Source organism: Fusarium odoratissimum (assembly GCF_000260195.1).
Source record: "Fusarium odoratissimum NRRL 54006 unplaced genomic scaffold supercont1.53, whole genome shotgun sequence".
Taxonomy (NCBI): Eukaryota; Fungi; Ascomycota; class Sordariomycetes; order Hypocreales; family Nectriaceae; genus Fusarium; species Fusarium odoratissimum.
In genome coordinates this window covers 69,292-86,441 of record NW_022158733.1, presented here as the reverse complement: position 1 = coordinate 86,441, position 17,150 = coordinate 69,292, and the positions used below count along the sequence as shown (strand labels likewise).

Below are 17,150 nucleotides of genomic sequence, written 5' to 3'. Positions count from 1 at the left end.
CAATTCAGCTTTTGGCTTCTGGCAAGACACTATTAACAGAAGAGTCGCTCCAAGAGTTGGAGCTCACTGTCACAATGCAATCGTGAAGAGCCTAGCAGGTTCGATTATGCTCATGGGGGTCGTTGAGGCTTGTTACTCACGCCCCAAGCAGTATTATATGACGTAGGATAAGCGGCGTTAATTTTCAACCATTTCCCATTAACATGCGCCTGTGATATACTAAAACCAGATCTCCTATAATATAGACAAGGCTATGCAGTAAGAAGAATACGATAAGGCTTTTTTTTAAACATAACATCAGGTCTGATGTGACAAAGCTTATATCAACCTCCCATCAGAGTTCTCAATATATCCCAAAGCTGCCGCCTTTTTTATTTATACTTAGTAAACAAGCCACCAAAGCGGGTCTTTTCTTTTAGACGATGCCTTTGGTCCTCATGACTAAGTGACCCGTCCTTTATAGACTCTATTAAGATATGAGATCTAGGAAATATTCCATACTCTCTCTTGGCATTTGAACCACTCCAGAACCACGCATGTGGATCCTCCCCTGTAGATGATGTAAGTGTCAATCTAGGTCAAGTGCTAATGATAGAGAACCCACAAGCAAGGTTATAGACAATGTCGCCTTTCTTGAGTGCCAGCCAGCCAGGCTGCCTTTGCTTCTCGAATTTCCACCTGGCTACTCCAGTTCGTGGCGTGTTCGGTAAGGAAGCGATCTTCACATGCCGTGGCATATCCAAACTGATTAATTTACTTGGAAATGTTCCAAATACTCCGTCGTGCCAGCCTTGGCACCACTTCCCGTCCCACTTCTCCGGGAACTCGATGCCAATTATCTTCGCTCCTGAAAAGAACTGTAGAATCTCCGAGGTTGCATCAGGCCTTGCTTGTGGCTTCTCATTGCTTCGCCTAATGTGGTCTTTCACGGTCCGGGCAACCGGCAATGATGCGATTCGGTTTGATTCGTTGGCTCGGGACACGCCACGCAGAGCAGTCATGGTAGAATTCGGGAGATATAAATCGCAGTCTTGGCGCCCTCGTGAATTTATATCGCTGTGCTCGTAGATTACTTCCACGCCCGGAACATGCGGCAAGGGATGACCATGCCGAGAAATGTGCCGAAAGAGGAGATCAATTGACTGAAAGACGGTAGCGTCGTCTTCCTGGAGAGTAGACTTCGTCTTGTCACAAAAGAGACAACCAAAGTACACCGAGTTGACGTTTCGGACTGCAATATGAGATTTAAAGAGGAAGCGAGGACGGTGAAGAATACCTCTCGTCTGCTGGCTGGCCAATGCTAAAATTACCTTTGAGCTTTGCTTCTCACAGCGATTGTGGTTGACTGAATGACTTACGATCTTGATCCATGTCCTGGCGCAAATGGGAGTAGGGAGTCTTGTACTCACAATGAAGACACTGCGCAGTTGGCTCAGTGAAAGTCTCAGTTGGATTATCCAGCATTTGCCCAAACAATGTTTCTTGAGAATACTCTCTGGGTCTTATTGCACTGTCTGAACCGCCGCCAACCCTTTTGATGGCCTGTCCGGGACCTCCAGAGGCAAAAGCTCGAGCTCCTTTACATAGTCCACCCAGTAGGGCTAGAGAGCTGTCTGGTCCGATCTCATGGGTCTGTAGAGAGTGTATGCTTTTCACAGAGGCAGAATCTTTCCTGATTGAGCTAGAAGATGTTGATACTGCTTTAGAACCTGACGCGCCGCTTCCGTCTGATCGTACGGATGGCGCTGACACTTGGGTGACAATGAACAATTGTTGATGTTCAGGCGACGCTGCAGATGGTGTGTAGGACCCAGAATTACGGTATTCTGTAAGCTTTGGGTTGGTGTATTGAGAAGTTGTCACAGATAAAGGGCGTGGGACAGCAGCTGATTGTTGGTCAATGACTGCAGGCCAATCCTGTTGCGAAACTGGCTCAGTAGTCACGGATGGCGGAGGAGTATCCTGCTGATTATAACCGAAGGAGCCTCTTGTGTTTTGGTTGATTGCGTTCTCGTAGCCTGTTGGCTTGGGGGATAATGCAACTGAGCTTGGAGGAGTAATGACTCCAATATCTAGACCTTGCAAACTGTTTAGAATCACATCTGTATCACTGCCTTGTCGTTGATGAGCCTGGACATAGCCGTAGGTTTGGGCCTCTTGCTCTGGAATCGCGTATTTGCTTGACAAAGGCAAGGAGACTGGGGAAGCGAGCCCACTTGTCGTAATTGGTGACCGTGACGTAGAATAATCAGCAGTTCTCAAAGCACGTCCCGCAGAGTGAGATCTATCGCGTTGTTCGGAACCACCGATGAAGGGGGGTCTTTGCTGATGTGTACCAAGACTAGACCCAGATCTCGGAGCGTTGATCGAAGGCCGCATGGACATTTGAGAGCTCGATCTGGCCACATCGGGAGGACTGGTAAGCTGCGGAAGAGGTGGAAGAGGTGGAAATTTTGAGGGGGGCGGTGATGATTCCAGAGCCGACTTGGTTGTAAATCGTGTAATCTCTTCTACAAGAGTAATGGCCAATGCCTTTGTCGCAGCTTGAAGCTCGTCAAACTTGGCCTTGTCAAAGGTCTGTGGCTCAATAAAATCCTCAAAATCGTAGAGTAAGATGTCAATCGATCGAACTTGACAAATGACATCTTCTACTCGCCTGTCAGCGTCCGCTGTGACTTGGGTGCTTGGTCCTACTTGTCCTTACCGTGGCGCAAGGTCAGATGTCTTAGGAATTCAGTCAATTGAGGAGAAGACACCGCAAGTAAAGGTAACAAGCGTCGCAAAGCTCGCTCGCCTTCTCTCAATAGCGACTGGGACGATTGGTTGAGTGACATCTGCTGGTAGCCATAGTCCGAATGCCCACTGGCCTGTGAGAGCGCAAACTTGGCCCATTTTGCTACATCATTAAAAGGACGGAGTAACACGTGATCAGATGGAGTCGCCATTTTGGAAGCGATAAGAACAGGGGAAAAGCAGCGATAAAGCTGTTTCGCAGAGTATCGAGACAAAAGTCTGCAAAGGGCAGGATGAGACTTGCTGGGCATGTATATGCAATGAAATTGCGAACTCGTCCCAGTCTTATCTCGTCTATACGAAGTTAGTATCTAATGAACGAGCCCTCTGTTTCAAGGCTAGGATAGGGGGAGTAAATGCAAGTGGGACATATTTCAAGTTGAAGGATAATTGCAACAGACAGGGGTCTGATGGAGGGTGGGATAATTTCCAGATAAGCCTTTTCGGTTCAATGGCCCGGATTTGCACACTTGCTCGTAACCGAACCAACCGGAATGCTGCGCCACTACCTTAGAATGAAGCCCAAAATGAGCTTATTAGCTGTGTGTAGTCAGAGTTGAGAGTTTATAGCCAGTCGCCGAGCATATCTCAACTCCCAGGTAGAGCTGAGACTCGTTGAAACCGCTACTAAACTCAACCTCCTGGTGTTGTTATTAGCCAAATAAGGTACCCTTCACTTTTGCGTTATTATAGCCCGCGGATAGTTAACGCCAAGCCGACGTAACCTCCCTAAATAGTTCCCACCATCCGTGCGCTCGGCCGTTCCAAGACTTTAACTAATGCATGTTGCCTCTGCGCCAACCTCCCGCCCCCCAACACTGTTGCTACATAGGAAAGGTTCTAGAGGTTTCAAATGTGCCAGAGGGAGGGGGTCAGACATCCTTCCTGTTTGGCTTGATCCGCCGAAGGTCATCCGCCCCTTGTCTCTTTGCTATCTTTCTTCAGTTGCCTCTTATTTATAAATCACCACTGCTGACAGTACCTTTCAAGATTCCAGTCGCGCCCGTTCTGTTCACTTCTTCCTTTCCCCCCCTGACTTTTTGTTTTTCTTCTCCCATTGTATAACATCATTTCTGCTCAAGAGCTTCACCATCATGGGGTGGATTGGTCGAATCAACGATGGCGTGGCTAACAGTCGCGTAGGCCACTGGTTTCAATTGGAGGGATCTGGCCATGTGAGCGAACGCCACCAAAGAAGTATTGCAAGAGAATCGCACTGACCCAAGGCTTTAGCCCCGCGAGCGACCTGGTTCCCGGTTTACGACTGAGATCCGAGCAGGCATCATCTCTTTCTTCGCAATGGCATATATCTTGGCTGTCAATTCCAGCATTGTCGCTGACAGTGGAGGCACTTGTGTCTGTGACTCAACTCCCGATGACCCCATCTGTGCCGCCAACTCAGACTATCTCCTTTGCAAGAATGAGGTCAAGCGTGATCTAGTCACTGCCACTGCCGCTATCTCTGCCCTGGCCACCTTCTTCCTTGGTGCCCTCGCCAATATGTTAGTGTCGATAGGTAGTGGGGATGGCTTTGATGATTGGCTGCTAACTTTATGCACAGGCCCGTCGGTATCAGCTGCGGAATGGGCTTGAACGCTTACCTCGCGTACGATGTACGTATTCCTGCTTTGAAGTCCTGTGTAATTTCTAACGTCTGGTTCTACCTAGGTCGTCGGCTTCCATGGCTCTGGACCTGTCCCTTATGAGGTGGCCATGACGGCCATCTTCGTCGAGGGTCTTATCTTCTTCGGTCTCACAATCCTCGGTCTTCGACAATGGCTTGCTCGAGCCATCCCACGTTCAATCAAGCTAGCTACTGGTGCTGGTATCGGTCTCTTCTTGACACTTATCGGCCTTACATACAGTGAAGGCATAGGCCTCATTACTGGTGCTGTTTCAACTCCTGTCGAACTGGCTGGCTGTTCTCCTGCGGATAAATTGGAAGATGGCACCTGTCCTGGCTCGCACAAGATGCAGAACCCGACTCTTTGGCTCGCTATCTTCTGCGGTGGTATCCTGACGGTAGTTCTCACTATGTTCCGTGTCAAGGGTGCAATTCTCATAGGCATTATTCTTGTGTCTATTTGTTCTTGGCCACGCGGCACCTCGATCACAGCCTTCCCTTATACCCCGGTCGGCGATGACTCTTTCAACTTTTTCAAAAAGGTTGTGGACTTTCATCCTATTACCAGAATTCTTGCTGTGCAAAAGTGGGATATCAGTGCATATAGTGGCCAATTTGGTCGCGCCCTTATCACGTTCCTCTACGTTGATATTCTTGACTGCACAGGTACCCTCTACTCAATGGCCAGATTCTCTAATCTCATAGATGAGAAAACTCAGGATTTCGAAGGATCTGCTACAGCGTACCTTGTTGATTCCATCAGTATCACTATAGGGGCTGTCTTTGGTACATCACCTGTGACAGCCTTTATCGAGAGTGGAGCTGGTATTGGCGAAGGAGGGCGAACAGGAATCACAGCTATGATGACTGGCTTTTGCTTCTTTGTCTCGTTATTCTTTGCACCTATCTTTGCCTCTATACCTCCTTGGGCAACAGGCTGTGTCTTGATCCTAATTGGCTCCATGATGATGCAAGCCGTCGTCAATATCAATTGGCGATATATGGGTGACGCTGTCCCAGCATTCTTGACTATTGCTATTATGCCTTTTACGTTTTCTATTGCCGATGGCCTCATTGCCGGTATTTGCAGCTACATCGTTATCCAACTTCTTGTATGGGCTGTGGAGACAGCTTCTATGGGCAAGCTGACTGCTACCAACAAGAAGGACAAAGACCCTTGGACATGGCGTATTCCTGGAGGCATCCTACCAGGGTGGCTTGTGCGTTTGTTCCAGGGCAAGAAGGACTTTTGGCGCCCCTATGCGGACGAGGCCATCGATGGTAATGTAGGTGTCAATTCTCATGAGATGAGCCCTATTAGACACAATGCTGACTGGGTCAAGCCTGGTGAGCCTTTACCACACGTGGTAACTGAGATTTACTCTGGCAATAGTAAGCAATAAGCAGGGACATATTTCGTAACCCGACCTGCGGGGCCGAAAGCGGTTCATTGACTTGGGAAGGCGGTATTTGTTATACAGTTCTGTTGGAAAAAATGGGAGTCTTTTACTTAAGTAATACTGTCATCGATGACGTATCTCAGTTTATAGACTTAGAGCCAATGGCCAAGCCATTTGTAATCTTCGTAACCAGGGTTTCTTATCTCGCACTGAACTTCATGTCGCGGGTGCTTATGCAAACACCTTATCCTGGTGAATCAGTTATGGGCATAAAGTGTTCTACGTCGGAGGGTCCGACATCTCGTACCAATAAAATGAGGAATCAGCGACAAGTTGATGAAAATGGCGAGCTCAAACATCAGACCTTTCCGTCATCTACCATTTCAGGCCCGAACGGTAACGATCAGAATACGGAAGAACGCAAAGTTACGAAGAGCCGGATGGATGACATTCTGAGTAAGTATTCGTCGTGTCTCGGGTTGATCGCGCTGACACAGTTTCAGGGTTACTGTCTCGCGTGTGAGACTATTTACATAGTTGTTCCGCCCAAATCATCACGTTGTGGAACAGGCTTTTATCCGCAGATCCGCAAGCCGTCTCACTTCGGAGTCAGACAGTGCCTCTCTGGGATAGCTCAAATGCCCTTGGAGACATTTGCATCACACTTGCAGCGTTGCTTGTGTGGAAAGTTCCTGTGGCGTCCATACAATACATCGACCCATCACTAGCTATGTGCATTGCCCTGCTGAGCATGTATTTTACCTATCGACTCATGCTGGTGGCTTCCACCATCCTCCTCTAGGCTAAGCCTTCTACCATCGATACCAACATCATCAAACAGGCTGTCGAAAAGATAGACAGTGTCTTGTCCGCTCACCACGCCCATATTTTCGCACTGAACGAGAATAAACTGGTCTGCTCGATGCATGTCTAGGAGTTACCACGGCCTACTTCTCGAGAGAGGTTTATGGAAGTTATGCGGCAGATTAGACCTATTCTACATACGTATGGAGTCCATTCTGCAACGATCCAGCCTGAATTCTCTCTTGACGAGACTGACTCTATCGCATTCTTAAAAGCTGAACAGACAGAAGGAGAAAATTGGCAACGGCCATTGAGCCTGGGGAACAAGTCCAAGTCTTTCTAAGCTTGATGGCATTGAGAGATCAAGGGTTCTGGAATACAGTATCTGTCATAGTCGCATTTCCCATAACTATTTGTTATAATGCCCTTTTAAGTAACCTTGTTAGCTAAAGCTTAAGCAAGAGGATAGCCCGGCATATCATTGTAGCTTGAAACAATTCGGACGAATTCTTACCTCCAAATCACAATTGTTTGAGGGTTGTTACACAGTATGCGTGGATTGGACAATGTTGATAGAGGCTTGTGGGCGCAGAGCAGGCTCATCTGAAATAGGCTAAGTGGTTCCGATTTTCAAGCATTTGGCCAATAATATGTGCCCACGATATGTCGAATGTAGATCAGAGGCGCAATATTGGCTGCTTACTTACTGTTATTACTGGGCGAAATCGACTGATCACAGCTGGCTGAGGTGGGGCTGTGTCCAATTTCACATTCCCCTCCTCATGGACCTGTAGCTTACGTAGGCGCAATTCACTCTGTCCCTCATCGCGCTCCCCAATAGTCTCGCTTTACGACGCTAGGGCGCACATCTAATATGGACAACTGGCATACAGCACAATGCACAAAGCCCGACATTGCCATCTTTCCAGGACTTAATGTTCCAGCATGTATGAATTGCGGAGGAATTTGCCCTTCTGATAGAGCGGACAACAAACAAAACGATGAACTTCAGATTCCATCAGCGGGCAAGCGGTCTGCTATGCAGTTGAACTGGCCACCATCGATGTCGTATCAGAGTTACGCTTACCGCGATGATCCTGATGGCTCGTTGCACAAGGCTCTGGCTTCACAGGTTGACCAAGAATGGTGCGATAAGGAACCAGGCAAGCACACGCCTTGCTCTTCCATTATCAAGACAGCCCAGACTCCATCGTCGCAAGTAAGCAAAACCTCATATGAGCCCCTTGATAGTACAAAGATCCGTGTTTTGCGATTGTACAAAGGGCACTTTGGGGATTGCTTGCACGGAGAATTTGAAACCATTAGTCTTCAGAACCAAGACGCAGGGCCAGAAGAGCCAGAAATGATATCATCAGATGGAATGGAACATCCTACGCCATATGAAGCAGTTTCATATACCTGGGCCAAAGGAAATGGCAAACGGGAAAAAGACCACGCCATATTCATCGGAAGTCGTTGGGACATACTTCCAATCACTGAGAACTGCTTTGATGCCTTACAAAACTGTCGACTTGATGACCAAGATAGACGCCTATGGGTTGACGCAATCTGTATCAACCAGTCAAACATTTCTGAAAGGACTCACCAAGTCGGCATGATGAGATATATATACTCAACCGCCAGCCGCGTTCTGATATACCTGGGGATAGGTGACAGTGGAAGCGGCTCGGAAATCACGGATGATCCCGAGATTCTCAGTGGCAACCAATATTTCTCGCGTATATGGGTGGTACAAGAGATCGCGTCTGCGAAACAGGCGCTCGTTTTGTATGACCGTAAAGCCATGCACTGGGGCTTTTTCCATGGGAACCTGCAGCGCTTGTCTAGTAAGAGATGGATGCAGAACTTTGGTTCTCCCCGGCAGATCGATGATGCTCATGAGTTCTTGACCCTGCTCGGGGATACGCGGGACTGCAATGCTTCAGATCCAAGGGACAAGATCTTCGCCTTACTTGGGCTCTGGAAGAAGCAGGTGGACCCGGACTACACGCTCTCGCCTCAAGCTGTGTACACGGGACTGGCTTCCACCCTTGTAACGGATGAAAGGTGGGAAGTGGTAGCGCAATTACTTGATATGGCGACTCATGGCCGCTCGATGCTTGGCCTCCCATCATGGGTTCCTGACTGGAGCGAAAAGAGTCAACAGCCGTACCACCGACAGTGGAACAGTCGCTTTTCTTTGCCAGTGAGGTCTCTTTCAGATGGCGAATGGAGATTTCGAATCCATCGCCAAACTGGCTCTTTGTGTGTTCTGGCCGCCAAGATCGACATATTGGCCTCATACCTCTCCTGTGGGTTCAGAATGACCACCAATGGAATGATGATTGCAAAGGCTGGATGCGTTTGCGTTTCACTTGCACCTGAGGTCCTGAGCAAGTGCGAACCGAACGATTGTATCCTCGCCCTTTCTAGACATAAATTCTGTCTGATTCTTCGGAAAAAAGCAGATCCCAACATTTATACCTTCATTGGGCTTTGCGAATACTCGGACTTACTGAATGATCGGGGTCTGTTAATAGGAAGGCGCCATCAGCCAATGGAACTAGATGCCATAAGATATCTTCAGGACTGGGCGTGGCTTTTGTCCCTGGAGGAAAGACCTTTTTGGTCCGAGTTTGCGACTTGGGAGAAGACACAAATCTGTTGGTCGGCTATTCAAAAGCAGAGGAAAATAGAAACTCGAATGCTTCTCCAAAGGGTGATTAAAAAAGCCCTATTTCTGAAGAAGATGCGTGATCTGGCTAGGGAAGCGCAATGTGCCCTGAAAGATTGCAGCAAAAACGAAGACCGAGTGACGGAATTCTTTAAGCGTCAATGGACAAAAGGCTTCCGGAGATGGCAACAAGTAGACAAGCTATTAGTGATGGATCACGAAGAACACAGATCCGTGATCAGGAAATTGCTTCCAGGCTATAGAAGCCTAGAGCCATTGCAAGGAACGTCGACCCAATATCCACTGAGACAGTCGATGTGGCTTCCAGTATCTCCCTCTTGGTTTGGAAGAGTACCTCTCATTCATGAGCCAATCGACCTCTGTACGGAGTACCCATTGATCGCGGCCTGTGCGTCTATGAGTATTCCATTACCCCCTCTGCATTTAATCACAGATGTTAAGAGACATATCGCACTTTCGCTTGGCCAAGGACTTGAGAATGGTCTCCGACAGCTACAAAGACTGGCACTAGAACACTTCCCACAGGAATTGCTAGCTCACGAGAAGCTGGTCTCCTACAGTCTCAAGACCTCTTACAGTCTCGACTTTAAAGAGAAAGAGTGGGCTATTTTCCTGCATTGGCTGTCCAGGCCCATATCACCGAGCTATGATATGCTAAGACATGGGTTAAGAATGGATGCCCCATTGATTTGGGAAGTGGGACTTGTAGCACAAACCCAACTTGAAGAAGCTCACACATGGCTGGATGATAACTTTGATCATCATATAGAAACGCTATACTCCTCATCCAGTACCGAACCATCCCTCGATAAGTTTTTTAAACTTATATACCGAGAACAGTTCGAGCTCCTCTGGCTGTTTGTCTTTCGTTCATACTCAACCGATAGTAAAAGGTCTCATCGAGTTGCCCTCGATAATATCGGCGCTGGGTTCGCACGTGCCTTTTTCTGGAGGTTCGACCGCAGTATCAGTAAGGCTTGCCAAGCCGTTGGAGTAGGTCTCCCCACCCAGCAGGAGATTGAGAAACAATGGAACAGGTTCCTTGGTTGGCTCAGACAACAACCGTTTGAGGAGCCAGTATGGGATATACCATCAGAAGTGTATGATGAGCGGCCGCGCTGGCTGGTCGAAGAGGAAAGGAGCGGTGAATATGATAGGGACTACTTCTTGAAAAAGATCAAGTATGATGGGCTGTTTATGGTGCCAAAAACACCAGAGTCCCCTCAAGCATGGCCCAAGCATGTAAAGTCTCATGCACGTCTGCAGCCTCAGACATTTTGTGGCAAGCAAAGATTGTCTGAACTTGTTCATTCCGAAATTCAGCGACGAAGGCTTCCAGAGAGAGTGTTTGCTTTTCTATTCGACGACGCTGAGGCCACTCCTCAGCCAACGACATCTGAATGCACAGGCTTGGAAGAACTGCTTGCCCGCGATCAGCTATCCATTTGCGGCGGGCCTTTCACCCAACGTTGGAGACAGGAGACTGAGTCCTGGAAGGTCGTGGAGCAGTACATCTCGGAATCACAGTGGCATATGAGTCGCATGAAAATGGGTCTCTTATGCGGATCGGAAAAGGATGGGGTTATGTATAAGGAAATCGTTGTTGTTTGAGCACCTCTCCGGAATGTGAGATCTCATATCATTAAAGCTGGAGGCGCTAGAAGATGTTAAGATTCCGAGTCGCTGTTCCTGAGTCATTCGGGGAGACAGTCGTGAAATGGCATGACATACTCCGTCTGAAGCCTTGAATGAAACGTGGCTGGTACCTTAATTTCATCCCAACTGCCAGAAAAGTCAAACATAAGCATGATCTACCCAACATGCGATCTCCGTTCATGCCCATGACATCACCTTCACTCGTGCATCATTATAATTCCACAAATAAAGACCTCCCGCCCAGCAGCGGGGTTATTACCTTAACCTATCTAGCACTCGGGACAAGACGTTTTGCTGCTGTCAACCGGGGCCTGGCCTGATCTCCGTGGGTAAATTGTATTCTCATTTCCAATTGGCCAATACCCCAGAGTGACCTCGACTACAGCCGGCTCATGGCTAATGAACCTGGTTTGGCGGGGCACAATGCGACGCTACGATGATCATACCCCATCTCGTCGACGGAAATGTCCCACTTACATGAACCACGATAGTGCCTAAACTTAAATTTCTCGAATGTTGATCTCTGAATTTACCCGGTTCATGTGTATAAGATGCAAATTATTTAGCTCAGAGCTCTGAGGTGTTAGCTTCATTGGCTTGAAGGGTTCGTTAGCTATGAGGGTCTCGCAGGTGTACCTATCATTGCTGGGCCTGCTGCCGGCGGTAGCAGGTCTCGGTCAACAGTCCATTGTCGCCTTCAACAAGTCAGATGACGCTTTTCAACTCGTCGGTGGAGATGCAGGATCTGGCCAGATTCGTGTCTCCAAGGATGAGTACTGGGGCGTCATTCGCGCTGCTGGTGATCTCGCCGTCGACTTTGGCCGTGTTACTGGCACCAACTTCACTCTGAGCAACGGCAAGAAGAAATCGTCCCCAGCCAAGTATAAATTTAAGCCCGTTGATGTCAAGAACAACACACATGTGAGTACTTTCTAACCCCCAGAGACTTCAGCTAAGAATGTAGTACCGCACTCTTGATGAACAGCACTTCTCTGGACCAAGCTACTCAGAACCCAACGCTGGCAACACCAAGATCATTGTTGGTACAGTCGGCCACTCTGAGCTCATTGACAAGCTCATCAAATATGGCTCCCTTGATGTTAGCAAGATCAAAGGCAAATGGGAATCTTTCGTCAGCCAGCTTGTTAAAGATCCCATCAAGGGCACTGACCAAGCCCTGGTCATTGCTGGAAGTGACCCTCGAGGCACGATCTACGGTATTTACGACATCAGCGAGCAGATTGGTGTGAGTCCTTGGTACTGGTGGGCAGATGTGCCGATCCGCAAGCGAGATGAGATCTTTGTGCTCGCCAAGCCCAAGGTTCAGAAGTCGCCCTCAGTCAAGTACCGAGGTATCTTCCTCAACGACGAGCAGCCTGGACTTTCCAGCTGGGTCGGGTAAGTCATTTCAGTTCACCTACGAAAGTTTCCACTGACACGCACAGTTCACGCTGGGACCCAACCTGGAACAACAAGGCTCCCTACAACCACGAGTTCTACGCCCTCGTCTCGGAACTGCTACTCCGTCTTCGAGCCAACTACCTCTGGCCCACTGTCTGGGGCAGCATGGTCTACATCGATGACCCTCTTAACCAGCCACTTCTCGACGCTTACGAGGTTGTTCTCGGTGGATCTCACACTGAGCCCATGATGCGAGCACAGAACGAGTTCCGAACTTTCTACGAGGGTGAGTGGCAGTACAAGACCAACAACGAGACCATCGACGAGTATTTCCGCTATGGTGTTTCGCGAGCCAAGCCATATGCCCGAAATAGTCTTTGGACTATGGCCATGCGAGGAACGGGCGACACAGCTATTGAAGGCGATCTCGGTATCGACGGAATTGTTGAGATGCTCGAGACCCTTGTCGACAACCAGCGAGAGATTCTCAAGGAAGGTCTCAAGGTTAAGAACTTGACTGACGTTCCATCTCTGTGGTGTCTTTACAAGGAGGTTCAGTCTTACCAAGAGCGCGGCCTCGTCGTTCCCGAGGACATCACCCTCCTCTGGGCTGACGATAACTGGGGTAACATTCGCCGCCTCCCTCTTGCCAACGAGACAGACCGCTCTGGTGGTGCTGGTGTCTACTACCACTTCGACTACGTCGGTGATCCCAGAAACTACAAGTGGATCAACACCATCCAGCTCGAGAAGACCACCGAGCAGATGACTCTCGCCTACCACCGAAACGCGCGTCGCATTTGGATCGTCAACGTAGGTGATCTCAAACCGAAGGAGATCCCCATCAGCCACTTCATGGATCTTGCCTATGATACCGAAAAGTGGGAGAAGGAGGGCACAACCAAGTGGGTTGAGGCCTGGGTTGAGCGCGAGTTTGGCAGTGAACATGTCGAGGCCATCACGGACATCATGACGCGCTATGGGATGTACGCTGCTCGCCGCAAGTTTGAGTTGCTCGAGCCCCAAGTCTACTCCGTCATCAACTACCACGAAGCCGAGGCCATTCTTGAGCAGTGGGCTACTCTGAAGGAGGATACCCAGGCTGTTTACGACAAGCTCGACTCAGAGTACCAGCCCGCCTTCTTCGAGATGCTGCTTCACCCCGTTCTGGGTGGTGAGATCGTGAACAAGATCCAGATCTACGGCGCCAGGAACCAGTTGTACGCGGGACAGAAGCGTAACTCTGCCAATGATGTTATCTGGAAGTCTGTGGATTTGATGTACAAGGATTCGAACCTGACACAGCGATGGAATGAGTTGCTCGATGGCAAGTGGGCGCACATGCTCGATCGTAAGTTCCTCACCTTTTCTGATCTGAACTCCTCTGACCTATTTAGAAACTCACCTGGGCTACGATGGATACTGGCAACAACCCATGAGAAACACCCTTCCCGATCTCCGATTCGTCCAAGACGTCTGGCCATCACTCGGCGGCCAATACGGCGTTGGTGTAGAGGGTTCAAACGCCACTATCCAGGGCGACAGCCGCTGGCACTCCTTGTCCTCCAACAGCCTCGAACTGCCTCCCCTGGAACCCCACGGAGCCCAGTCCCGATACTTCGATGTCTTCCACCGCGGAAACAAGGGCTGCAACTGGCGCGCAGCACCCTGGGAGGACTTTATCCAGCTGTCGCAGTACAACGGTACAGTTGGTGGTGATAACGGTACTGATAGCCGTGTTTACATCACGGTTGATTGGGACAATGCTCCCCAGGCACCTAACACGACACAAGTCATGATCAACATCACTAGTGACTGCCGTGGGTTTGAGAAGTATGCCGGTGAAGAGCCGAAGCTCGTTGTGACGGTCATCAACCGAGAGGTTCCCGATAGCTTTGAGGAAGGATTCGTTGAGTCTGATGGACATGTTTCTATCGAGGCATCGCACTATCAGAAGATCTACGAGGGTGACTCTGATAACTCTTCTCTCGAGTATCACACCATCAAGAACTACGGTCGTACTCTCGCTGGTATGGGCTTGTACCCCCTCAACACCGAGAAACTCAAGGTCGGCGATGGTCCTGCTCTGGAGTACGACATGTACCTCTTCAGCAACAACTCAGCCGTCAACGTGACAGTCTTCATGTCCCCAGGCGCCAACTACCTAGGCGACCGCAACCCCCTCCAATACGGCATCACCCTCTTCCCAGCAGACAAGAAGCAGCCCGATCCAACGATCGTCACACCCATTGGTCCTAACAAGGGCACCAACATGCCTGATGGCTGGGGCTATGCTGTTGGCAACGCTGTTTGGGGCTTGTACGGAAACTACACCACTTCGGCTTTCAATGTTCCCAAGGAGGGTGCTTATAAGTTGAGAATCTGGGCTCTTCTGCCTAATATCCTGATTCAGAAGATTGTGGTTGATCTTGGTGGTGTAAGACAGTCTTATCTTGGCCCGCCTGAGAGTTTCTTGCTGGGAAGGGATGAGATGGGCAAGTATAACGGTACCTCGTTTGTGAGCACGCTAGGTATCGTTGGAGGAACTTTTGATAAAGAGTAATAAGATATACCCATTGGCTCGAGCCGTGGGGGGGGTAACTAAGCAAGCTTAGTTGGGCATAAAAAGGCGGGATAGTCATAAAACGGTAGGATACCTATTAGGCCTGATTTTTGGTGTATTTTGCGGCATTTTTAATATATCTTCATTCTAAAGGCATTAAAAGAGGTTAAATTACTAAATTAATTAAAATAAAGCTTCCTATAATAATATATCTGCTATTAATTATAATTATAGGAGGAAAATAACTATAGCAGTAGTAAGCTTGCCTACTAATTAATAATACTTTCTCTATTAAATTAGGTACTTTCTTATCCTTCTTAAGGCCTATAATTAGCTCTTATAGTAGATCTTTCTTTTTTAATAAGGGAAATAAGGGTATTATAAAATTAGGCTTAGTATTAAGCTAGGTATAATATTAAGGGCACTATTAGAAGGGGGGACTTATAATTAGGCAGGTAAGGCAGTAATAAGGGTATTATAACTTCCTCTTCTTTTAATAAATTAATAAGGCTATCTCCTTTATTAAAATTAGTATTAGCTAGTAATTATATAAGTTAAAAAATAATAAAGTTATTACTATTATAATAATTAGTTTCCAACTATAGATAAACTAAGCCATGCTAGGTTTATTATTAGCAGATTACATAGGGCATAATACTAAGCTTATCGAAGTATTATATCTCTTAATAGTAAATTTAATATATATTAGGCTTAATTAATATAAAGAAGTTTTATTAATAACTAATAAGCTAGAACTTATAAAAATACTAATAAATATATTCTATATACTAAAGGTAGTTTTACTAGAATAATATAATATAAGGTCACTATTAGTCCTAGAATAATATAATCCTGGAATACTATTAGTCTTATAAATATTAGTCCTTCCTTGGTTAATAGGTTAAGTAGAGAAAATTATAAGGTATATATAATATAACTGCTAAGATTATAATATAATCTCTCTCCTCTAGTAGTCTTACCTTTAAGGCCTATTATCCTAATTAATATTATTCTTCTTTTAATAAGATCTAACTTAAACCTTTTATTATTATATCTTATAATATCTAATTATATTTTTAAGTAGTTATCTTATAAGGATTATAAAATCTAAATACTTATACTTTCTATTAAGTTTACTAATAAAAAAGCTAATATGCCTTATACTTATTATTTCTAATTAGGTAAGAAATATCTAATATCTGCTAATTCTACTTATTATAATAAGTATATTTAGGCTAAGAAGTCTTATAATAATACTTATATTATATCTTCTTATAAATTATTATATGTTATTTTATTATTTTCTTATTAACTTTAGTAATTATAACTTTAATAAAATAAGAGAAGAAATTAAAGAATAATAAAGATAAGGTAAGTAAAAACCTTTTTAAGCTTTATAAGGAAATAGTAGTATTATAATCTTATTTAGCTTTAGCTGCTAGTTATTTATTAAGGATTTATAAAATTTATAATTATATAAAGGAAAAGCATTCTAAGGCTATCTATTATAGTCTTTAGGAAGTAGATTAGTAGGATATAATCCTATTTAATTTAAATATATATAAAGATATACTACTTTAAGATCTTTAAGTAGATTATATTTTTAATAATATTAATTAGTCTTTCTTAGGTTTAGGTAATAAATTCCTTAATGCTTCTTCTTTATTTAATATTAGTAAAAGTTCTTTAGGAGTTATTAGGTATTAATAAGGTATTTTAGGGGTTCTTATATATTTTTGCTTTTTAGGTAGTTTTTCTATTTAATTAGATATATCCTTTATCTTTTAATTATATCTATTTTCCTAATTACCTCTGCTTTATAAACTTTTAGTTTTATAATTTCTTATAGCTTATTACCTATTTTAATATAGATTATATTTACTGCTAATTTAAGTAATAAAACATAAAAGACTAAATAAAGCCTAACTTTTAGTAATAGGTCTAATTTATAGTTATTTTCTAAAATTTTCTATAGTACTTTATATAATTTAATAAATTTATAATTTAATTTATAAGTTAATTAGTTAGTTTTAATATTTTTTATAGCTAGGTAGATTATATCTCCCTCTAAAAAGGTTAATCCCTTTAATTATTTTAGGTTATAGTAGTTTTTTATATATTTTCTAATAAATTCAAGTTCTATTTTTATTTCTTTATATAGATTTTTAAGTTTATTACTTTTAAGTATAGCGGCTAGATTAACTGATTTTTCTT

At 45.7% G+C, this 17,150-nt stretch overlaps 5 protein-coding genes across 6 annotated transcripts; 4 read left to right on the top strand and 1 right to left on the bottom strand.

Annotated features, from left to right (window-relative positions):
- Nucleotides 1-578: 578 nt before the first annotated feature.
- Nucleotides 579-2,945, bottom strand: FOIG_15488 (uncharacterized protein; the record flags this gene model as incomplete). The annotated part of the gene is made up of 3 exons (XM_031216851.1): nt 579-1,300; nt 1,359-2,648; nt 2,705-2,945. The coding sequence occupies 3 exons, from the start codon at nt 2,943-2,945 to the stop codon at nt 579-581; spliced, it is 2,253 nt and encodes a 750-aa protein (XP_031053425.1).
- A 942-nt stretch (nt 2,946-3,887) lies between these two features.
- Nucleotides 3,888-5,834, top strand: FOIG_15487 (MFS transporter, AGZA family, xanthine/uracil permease; the record flags this gene model as incomplete). Of its 2 annotated transcripts, XM_031216850.1 has the most annotated exons (5): nt 3,888-3,968; nt 4,027-4,295; nt 4,355-4,406; nt 4,462-5,703; nt 5,761-5,820. In XM_031216850.1, 5 exons carry the CDS (start codon nt 3,888-3,890, stop codon nt 5,818-5,820), a joined length of 1,704 nt encoding a protein of 567 aa, XP_031053424.1. The 2 variants fall into 2 exon arrangements, with proteins under 2 accessions (XP_031053424.1, XP_031053423.1); XM_031216849.1 differs by having other exon boundaries at nt 4,462-5,834.
- Nucleotides 5,835-6,131: 297 nt separating this feature from the next.
- On the top strand, nt 6,132-6,619 carry FOIG_15486 (uncharacterized protein; the record flags this gene model as incomplete). The annotated part of the gene is made up of 2 exons (XM_031216848.1): nt 6,132-6,273; nt 6,402-6,619. 2 exons carry the CDS (start codon nt 6,132-6,134, stop codon nt 6,617-6,619), a joined length of 360 nt encoding a protein of 119 aa, XP_031053422.1.
- An 876-nt stretch (nt 6,620-7,495) lies between these two features.
- FOIG_15485 (uncharacterized protein) lies at nt 7,496-10,927 on the top strand (the record flags this gene model as incomplete). The annotated part of the gene is made up of 1 exon (XM_031216847.1): nt 7,496-10,927. One exon carries the CDS (start codon nt 7,496-7,498, stop codon nt 10,925-10,927), a length of 3,432 nt encoding a protein of 1,143 aa, XP_031053421.1.
- A 638-nt stretch (nt 10,928-11,565) lies between these two features.
- Nucleotides 11,566-14,936, top strand: FOIG_15484 (uncharacterized protein; the record flags this gene model as incomplete). The annotated part of the gene is made up of 4 exons (XM_031216846.1): nt 11,566-11,893; nt 11,937-12,370; nt 12,418-13,724; nt 13,771-14,936. The coding sequence occupies exons 1-4, from the start codon at nt 11,588-11,590 to the stop codon at nt 14,934-14,936; spliced, it is 3,213 nt and encodes a 1,070-aa protein (XP_031053420.1). The 5' UTR covers nt 11,566-11,587.
- Between the last annotated feature and the right edge of the window lie 2,214 nt (nt 14,937-17,150).